Consider the following 9,628-nt stretch of genomic DNA (forward strand, 5'->3'; position numbering starts at 1 on the left):
AATATAGTCACATTGTTGAATATTCGATTGTCGTTCCCATGGATTAAAAAAAATTATGCTTGAAGGAAACATCAATTAAAATGTAAAATTTTGCGCCAATTTTCGTAAGAAATGCTCAGTATTAAATCGAAAATCATATTATCTATATGTAAAAATAGCCATGTGTTGTACAAAGTTTCAGTGTCTTTCTTGCAATGTTACGAAATATTTCTTGGCAACTGGTTTTCAAAGAAATATTTTGTAAAATAACAATATTTTTTTCTGTTCAGACGTGTACAAACATTTGCTATCTTTCAGTACTGATATGGCGTGAAAATTAAGTAAAACTCTAAGAGTGAACCTTATAATACTTTTTGCAAATCTGTTTAGATTTACTGTTTATCATTGGAGCAGTTTCAGCATGTTTGTAGTCATACATCATGGGTTCACAGTAGTTTTAACAGTGTTTTATTCAAAGTATATATACACTGCAAGTCTCTAACGAAATTTCCGTATTTTGTACTTAAAAATAAGCAATTCACAAAGAATTGAAAATTTTCTTCGTACACAAACACGAATGAAATTCCATTTACAAAAATAAACTGATTATTTCTATTCGCACGTACTATAATTTAAGAATCTAGAGTAGTTTCATATGATTTTTTTTTCTATTGCTATGCATGTGGTTGTACAGCCATCAGTACAAGCCGTGGCAACACTAATGTGCGATATCATTTAGATTAGTAATGATACGATATACTTATTTATGAACTACTCAGAATATGACAGGAGTAAAAAAGATCGCAATATTACACGACATTAGTAACCAATATTTTTCGAAGTATGTATATCACATAAACAGGGCCAGTAGGTACTGGAGTGTTGGTGCTGGCGTGTTGGTACTGGCGTGTGGGAGGCAAGTTCGTGTGACGTGTGAAGGTCCTGGAGTGTGGTGGTCAAGTGAACGCGACGAGTATTGGAGTGGGGAGATCAAATGCATTGGACGAATGTAGGTGCTGGATTGTGGGTGCTGGAGTGTTGGTACTGGCGTGTGGGAGGCAAGTTCGTGTGACGTGTGAAGGTCCTGGAGTGTGGTGGTCAAGTGAACGCGACGAGTGTTGGAGTGGGGAGATCAAATGCATTGGACGAATGTAGGTGCTGGATTGTGGGTGCTGGAGTGTTGGTACTGGCGTGTGGGAGGCAAGTTCGTGTGACGTGTGAAGGTCCTGGAGTGTGGTGGTCAAGTGAACGCGACGAGTATTGGAGTGGGGAGATCAAATGCATTGGACGAATGTAGGTGCTGGATTGTGGGTGCTGGAGTGTTGGTACTGGCGTGTGGGAGGCAAGTTCGTGTGACGTGTGAAGGTCCTGGAGTGTGGTGGTCAAGTGAACGCGACGAGTATTGGAGTGGGGAGATCAAATGCATTGGACGAATGTAGGTGCTGGATTGTGGGTGCTGGAGTGTTGGTACTGGCGTGTGGGAGGCAAGTTCGTGTGACGTGTGAAGGTCCTGGAGTGTGGTGGTCAAGTGAACGCGACGAGTATTGGAGTGGGGAGATCAAATGCATTGGACGAATGTAGGTGCTGGATTGTGGGTGCTGGAGTGTTGGTACTGGCGTGTGGGAGGCAAGTGCGTGAGACGTGTGAAGGTCCTGGAGTGTGGTTGTCAAGTGAACGCGACGAGTGTTGGAGTGGGGAGATCAAATGCATTGGACGAATGTAGGTGCTGGATTGTGGGTGCTGGAGTGTTGGTACTGGCGTGTGGGAGGCAAGTTCGTGTGACGTGTGAAGGTCCTGGAGTGTGGTGGTCAAGTGAACGCGACGAGTATTGGAGTGGGGAGATCAAATGCATTGGACGAATGTAGGTGCTGGATTGTGGGTGCTGGAGTGTTGGTACTGGCGTGTGGGAGGCAAGTTCGTGTGACGTGTGAAGGTCCTGGAGTGTGGTGGTCAAGTGAACGCGACGAGTATTGGAGTGGGGAGATCAAATGCATTGGACGAATGTAGGTGCTGGATTGTGGGTGCTGGAGTGTTGGTACTGGCGTGTGGGAGGCAAGTTCGTGTGACGTGTGAAGGTCCTGGAGTGTGGTGGTCAAGTGAACGCGACGAGTATTGGAGTGGGGAGATCAAATGCATTGGACGAATGTAGGTGCTGGATTGTGGGTGCTGGAGTGTTGGTACTGGCGTGTGGGAGGCAAGTGCGTGAGACGTGTGAAGGTCCTGGAGTGTGGTTGTCAAGTGAACGCGACGAGTGTTGGAGTGGGGAGATCAAATGCATTGGACGAATGTAGGTGCTGGAGTGTGGGTACTGGAGTGTTGGTACTGGCGTGTGGGAGGCAAGTTCGTGAGACGTGTGAAGGTCCTGGAGTGTGGTGGTCAAGTGAACGCGACGAGTGTTGGAGTGGGGAGATCAAATGCATTGGACGAATGTAGGTGCTGGATTGTGGGTGCTGGAGTGTTGGTACTGGCGTGTGGGAGGCAAGTTCGTGTGACGTGTGAAGGTCCTGGAGTGTGGTGGTCAAGTGAACGCGACGAGTGTTGGAGTGGGGAGATCAAATGCATTGGACGAATGTAGGTGCTGGAGTGTGGGTACTGGAGTGTTGGTACTGGCGTGTGGGAGGCAAGTTCGTGAGACGTGTGAAGGTCCTGGAGTGTGGAGGTCAAGTGAACGCGACGAGTATTGGAGTGGGGAGATCAAATGCATTGGACGAATGTAGGTGCTGGAGTGTGGGTACTGGAGTGTTGGTACTGGCGTGTGGGAGGCAAGTGCGTGAGACGTGTGAAGGTCCTGGAGTGTGGAGGTCAAGTGAACGCGACGAGTGTTGGAGTGGGGAGATCAAATGCATTGGACGAATGTAGGTGCTGGATTGTGGGTGCTGGAGTGTTGGTACTGGCGTGTGGGAGGCAAGTGCGTGAGACGTGTGAAGGTCCTGGAGTGTGGTTGTCAAGTGAACGCGACGAGTATTGGAGTGGGGAGATCAAATGCATTGGACGAATGTAGGTGCTGGATTGTGGGTGCTGGAGTGTTGGTACTGGCGTGTGGGAGGCAAGTTCGTGTGACGTGTGAAGGTCCTGGAGTGTGGTGGTCAAGTGAACGCGACGAGTGTTGGAGTGGGGAGATCAAATGCATTGGACGAATGTAGGTGCTGGATTGTGGGTGCTGGAGTGTTGGTACTGGCGTGTGGGAGGCAAGTTCGTGTGACGTGTGAAGGTCCTGGAGTGTGGTGGTCAAGTGAACGCGACGAGTGTTGGAGTGGGGAGATCAAATGCATTGGACGAATGTAGGTGCTGGAGTGTGGGTACTGGAGTGTTGGTACTGGCGTGTGGGAGGCAAGTTCGTGAGACGTGTGAAGGTCCTGGAGTGTGGAGGTCAAGTGAACGCGACGAGTATTGGAGTGGGGAGATCAAATGCATTGGACGAATGTAGGTGCTGGAGTGTGGGTACTGGAGTGTTGGTACTGGCGTGTGGGAGGCAAGTGCGTGAGACGTGTGAAGGTCCTGGAGTGTGGAGGTCAAGTGAACGCGACGAGTATTGGAGTGGGGAGATCAAATGCATTGGACGAATGTAGGTGCTGGATTGTGGGTGCTGGAGTGTTGGTACTGGCGTGTGGGAGGCAAGTTCGTGTGACGTGTGAAGGTCCTGGAGTGTGGTGGTCAAGTGAACGCGACGAGTGTTGGAGTGGGGAGATCAAATGCATTGGACGAATGTAGGTGCTGGATTGTGGGTGCTGGAGTGTTGGTACTGGCGTGTGGGAGGCAAGTTCGTGTGACGTGTGAAGGTCCTGGAGTGTGGTGGTCAAGTGAACGCGACGAGTGTTGGAGTGGGGAGATCAAATGCATTGGACGAATGTAGGTGCTGGAGTGTGGGTACTGGAGTGTTGGTACTGGCGTGTGGGAGGCAAGTTCGTGAGACGTGTGAAGGTCCTGGAGTGTGGAGGTCAAGTGAACGCGACGAGTATTGGAGTGGGGAGATCAAATGCATTGGACGAATGTAGGTGCTGGAGTGTGGGTACTGGAGTGTTGGTACTGGCGTGTGGGAGGCAAGTGCGTGAGACGTGTGAAGGTCCTGGAGTGTGGAGGTCAAGTGAACGCGACGAGTATTGGAGTGGGGAGATCAAATGCATTGGACGAATGTAGGTGCTGGATTGTGGGTGCTGGAGTGTTGGTACTGGCGTGTGGGAGGCAAGTGCGTGAGACGTGTGAAGGTCCTGGAGTGTGGTTGTCAAGTGAACGCGACGAGTATTGGAGTGGGGAGATCAAATGCATTGGACGAATGTAGGTGCTGGAGTGTGGGTACTGGAGTGTTGGTACTGGCGTGTGGGAGGCAAGTGCGTGAGACGTGTGAAGGTCCTGGAGTGTGGAGGTCAAGTGAACGCGACGAGTGTTGGAGTGGGGAGATCAAATGCATTGGACGAATGTAGGTGCTGGATTGTGGGGGCTGGAATGTTGGTACTGGCGTGTGGGAGGCAAGTGCGTGAGACGTGTGAAGGTCCTGGAGTGTGGTTGTCAAGTGAACGCGACGAGTGTTGGAGTGGGGAGAGCAAATGTATTGGACGGATGTAGGTGCTGGAGTGCAGATACTGGAGTGCGGGCAGCAAGTGCGTGTGACGTGTGAAGGTCCTGGAGTGTGGTTGTCAAGTGAACGCGACGAGTGTTGGAGTGGGGAGAGCAAATGTATTGGACGGATGTAGGTGCTGGAGTGCAGATACTGGAGTGCGGGCAGCAAGTGCGTGTGACGTGTGAAGGTCCTGGAGTGTGGTTGTCAAGTGAACGCGACGAGTGTTGGAGTGGGGAGAGCAAATGTATTGGACGGATGTAGGTGCTGGAGTGCAGATGCTGGAGTGCGGGCAGCAAGTTCGTGTGACGTGTGAAGGTCCTGGAGTGTGGTTGTCAAGTGAACGCGACGAGTGTTGGAGTGGGGAGATCAAATGTATTGGACGGATGTAGGTGCTGGAGTGAGGGTGCTGGAGTGTTGGTGCTGGCGTGTGGTTGTCAAGTGAGTGCGGGTGCGAGGTGTGACGGCGGCGGTGCTCGCAGGCTCGTCGCGGGACGACGTGCTGCACCAGGTGCCGGTGCAGTTCCTGGACGAAGACTCCTGCCAGACCAGCTTCCGCAGCACCTTCCTGGGCTCCTACTTCCAGCTGCACCGCAGCTTCCAGTGCGTGCTGCCCATCTCCGGCGACGCGGACCTCTGCCAGGTGAGCCAGTCGTCCCACACCGCCCCGTGCTCGAGGCCCACATCGGCTGCCCTTCGATCCCATCTCACGTCAACCCGAAACAAACAACTAGATGTCACTTTCGCTCTAAATACTTGACAGCCCTCAACGTTTACGTTTGTTTTATTGGACCGTTTGAGAAACATTTGTTTAGTCAAAATTTAATATGAACTCGAACGTATTAAAATAATTCTACAAACGAATTTAGTAATCAAAATAGTAAAAAAAATACATGAATATTGATTTTATTACAAGGGCAAAGTTCAACTATCATAAAAAAATGGTGAAACTTACTGCAGAAACGCCTTGAAACAATGAAAGTTTATTTTATTTATATACATATATATCTACATGTCAAACCTATGTATAATATATAGATATATAGATAAAATGTCTTACACATTTACAAGTATGTTTGTCCTGACATTACACATGTATCGTAATAACAGTTTAGATTATTTTTTTTGTATTTACGTCGCTTCCATTGTGTCGTGCCTGTTGCGTTGTGGTTACATGATTGGTTTTCATGCAGCCAGAAACATGAGCAGAGTTTGCACTAAAGATAAGATAAACATAAAGAGGTATCCACGGTATCAGTTAAAAAAATTCACTACCAGCAACAGAATGAAACTAATGCTGACAATTCTAAGCCATAGTTAAAAACAGTTCCATAAGTTGCAACAAGCAATCAAACAATTGTTCCTTTGTGAGGTACGGCCGCGGCTAAGTGGTGGATTGTGCCGACGTGACGTATCTGTAGGGGCAGGCATTTTTCGCGAATAAATCTGAACGCCTACTAGACTGCAACAAGGTATACCCGCACCAGCGTTTTTTTTTTTTTTTTCCTTGTGATTGGCGGCCGTCTGAGAGAGAAGTCGTTGCCTCGTTTGACGTAGCCACTCAGGACGCTTTGGGTTCCGCACCGAATTACTGTGATTGGTGCTGTGATAATCGAAATGTACCTGACAGAAACCCACCCAATCACGAAACACATACGGTGCTACAGAGTTTTAACTTTCATCTGGTCTCGGAATCTTTTCGTGAAATATGCATGCCTAGAGACCGGAAAAATTCGCGATTTCAATGACCTGTAGGATAGACTCCATGATCCTCTATGCATGCGGGAAAATGACATCTGCTCATTAGCTACTGACTCGTGTCGCCTTTTAACTGGGACGCTAGTGATTCGATACTTCTTTTGTTTAAATGTTTTTCATTGGCCGAGTGTCATTCAGATGAACTGTTGCCCAATCACTGATGCGGTAAAAAGGCAAACGTTTTTGGATTCTAGCCTTTCGCGAAAGGAATCCGCGAATTTTCCCGGTCTCTATGCATGCCCCTACGTATCTGTAGAGACCCGTAAAATTCGGGGGTTCAATGACCTCCAGGATAGACTCAAATATCCTCTACACACTCGGGCAAATGCCAACTGTTAATTGGCTGCTGACTTGTGAGTCGTCTCGACTGGTTGGCAGGTGATTTGACACTTCTATGAGTGAGGGTCTCTAATTGGCCCTCAGTCCTCCAGATTAACAGTGAACCAATGACAGAAGCAAAACTTAGGTATAATTATTAGAATTTTAGCATAACACGAAATGAACCCGCGAATTTCACGGGTCTCTACGTATCTGTAGGGGCATGAAGATTTCGCGAAAAGATCTGAACACTTATTAGACTGCAACAAGGTATACCCGCAAATGTGGTTTCTTCCTTGTGATTGGCGGTCGTCTGCGAGAGAAGTCGTGTCCTTGTATGACCGAGCCACTCAGGACGCGTTTACTTCCGCACTGAATCACTGTGATTGGTGTTGTTACAATCGATATGTACCTGGAAGAAACTCACCCAATCACGAAACACAGACGATGCTACAGTGTTTTGACTTTCATCTAGTCCCGAGATCTTTTCGCGAAATCAGCATGCCCCTACGTACCTGTTACTACTTGCCAGGTTTGTTCTTCAGGCGGGAAATCGCGGGGGGCCCAGGCGTCAGCCAGTCAGGCGAGGGTTGACGTGTGCCGTGCGCCTCGCAGGTGGGCGCGGGCGGGCCGGTGGCGTGCGAGCCGGGCGACGGCCGCCACGTGCTGCGCGGCCTGCACAGCTGGGACCTGGGCTGCGGCGCGGCGCGCTCCCCCCACGCGCTGGCGCGCGTCGACGCGCGGTGGCTGCGCGGTGTGCTCGACGCGCCGCTCGACGCGCTGCTGGCCGCGGAGCAGCGGCGCCGCGACCAGGCGAGCCAGCAGCTGGACGCGGCCGACGCGGCCGACAAGCCCGGCTTCGCGCAGGGCTACGGCCGCAAGTGAGCCTCGGGGAGGCGTCGCTTTGTGTCTGTTTCAAATACGCCAGGGGTGCCCACAAGAGGGGGGTAACGACGCACACTGCGTCATTAAAATTTCAGGGTGTGTGTGTGTGTGTGTGTTAAAAGACGAGAAAAAATGTATATATTATTTACATACTTTATAGCTACTAAAGTTAAAATACGTTTCTGGTGCTTTGATAGTTGAAAGGGATCTTGCAAATCAAATTGGCAACCCCGCAACTTTCCTCAACAAAAGCAGTTTGCCATCTTTCGGTTCAGGATGGAAACATTACCTGATATATGACCAAAATTGTTATTAGAAAACCAGTTTTAATTAATGCAAAATGTGACAAAATATAATACTAAAACAGTATAATATTATAAAATAATTGAGTAAATAATTGAGAAAATGGCATAAACAATTTCGGTGGGGTGGGGGTGGCTCATCATTAGGTTAGGGGGGGTGAGTCATAGTGTTTGGGGGGGGGGGGCACCTCTGAATACGCTGTGAAACGTCACCACTACAAAATGTTTCACAGTATTCCAAGTGAAACTTCATTTCAAAAATTCCGATCGCATGAGGGGAATAGTTAGGTACGTGGTTGCGGGAACCGGTGGAGGAGGAGAGTGCGTCGGCGGCGACGCCACTCCAACGCATGCTCTAGCGGTCGAATGGGAAAACTGTGAGTAGCGGAGCATTCCACGTGAATTCTCGTAACGCTGCTTGCGTTTGTCCGCTCCTCGGTTTGTTTTCTTATTTGAAATCATACACGCAGCCTTACTATTCACAATAGTTATCTCTTGTTCAATAAAAAATTACCTACATTCCATTCCGTAACCCTTACAGAGAGTACTACATAGTGAAGACCTTTCTGGCAAATGACTTCTCACTGAGTGGAAGATGTTAGTCTGCCAGCATAACTTAGAAAGTATTATTTTTTTGCACCGATGTGTACCACTGTTACTTATTTCGACTACAATTTTGTTTAATTGTTCATAACATATTTTAATTAATAAATGTTTTTTTTCAAAACAAGTCTTTTATTCTGAATTAATAACCTACCCATCACTACATGAGCTTGATCGGACCATCGCAAATGAAACAAATTCGATTTACTTCTTCACCAGCGCGAAATAAAATGTGTTTACCTGTGTTGTTGCATATACTATGGCGTCCCCCGTGCGCTGAAAATACACACACTTGCAAAGAAACTGGTGAGCCTCTACGTGCATTTTACTCTTGTCGTCTTCATGCCAAAGCTTTTAGTAGTCAAACCAATGTCGGCGTTACTTCATAGTTCTTGATAGTCGAATGCACCTCTAGAATTCGCTAGTTTCTTTACAATGGCATACAAGAGAAATAAGGTTATAATTGTGATAAAATTTGGAAAATTTTTAGCCCTAATAATGATCTAAAATAAAATTAAACAAAAGTAAAAAAATAGCAAGAGTAATGATTTTAGTTTTTAAAGAAGCACATGGAACAATATTGAAGAATGCATTCCAATTCAAGTGAACTTTTATACGTGATTATTCTTTATCAAATTGCATCAAATATTTTTCCTTGGCTAATCTTCGTAATATACATATGCTTCAAGCAACTGGATGAGCTTTAAGTCTGCCACGATAAATTTAAATTAGAGTCCTTGTATTTGGCCTGGAACCAAAACTCAATTTTACTGTACTTTTATGTCAACCGACACATAAATAAACTCTTTGAAAACAATATTTTCGATGTTTTTATTTTTCCTCCAGCAAATATGGTACATGTTTAAGCACAATAGATAATAGTTGTCTCCAATATTTTGTATTTTAAAAACATTTTAAAATTAATATTTTTTTCTAAAACCACTTTTAATTGATAAATTGACGATATAAGCCAACTGTTGTTTACACATCATGCATCTGAAACAACAAAATTGTCTTCTTTGTAGATTATCAAACGTTAAAGTATCTGTTTAAAATACACAGAAAAATGTGTATAATTATTTAGGGAAGCATCATTAAATAAAATGTGCCATTAAATTGTGACTGTCCGTAAGGTCACGAGAAGTTTCAAATATTTTGATTTTACATTTCTACGCTACAAACAGTTAATTAGGTAATGAATAATATGATTAACCTTAACTGAGACTTT

At 46.7% G+C, this 9,628-nt stretch overlaps 1 protein-coding gene across 1 annotated transcript in view; it reads left to right on the top strand.

The window, feature by feature from the left end:
* The window catches only part of LOC134528954 (uncharacterized), a 28,696-nt gene extending 19,477 nt beyond the window's left edge, over positions 1-9,219 (top strand). Inside the window, exons 8-9 of the mRNA XM_063362622.1 lie at positions 5,017-5,177; positions 7,226-9,219. Of these exons, the coding sequence (XP_063218692.1) occupies positions 5,017-5,177; positions 7,226-7,495 (431 nt within the window). The 3' untranslated portion in view covers positions 7,496-9,219. The remainder of the gene's footprint in view (positions 1-5,016; positions 5,178-7,225) is intronic.
* Positions 9,220-9,628: the final 409 nt, after the last annotated feature.

The sequence above is a fragment of the Bacillus rossius genome, chromosome 2, assembly GCF_032445375.1.
Source record: "Bacillus rossius redtenbacheri isolate Brsri chromosome 2, Brsri_v3, whole genome shotgun sequence".
Lineage (NCBI taxonomy): Eukaryota > Metazoa > Arthropoda > Insecta > Phasmatodea > Bacillidae > Bacillus > Bacillus rossius.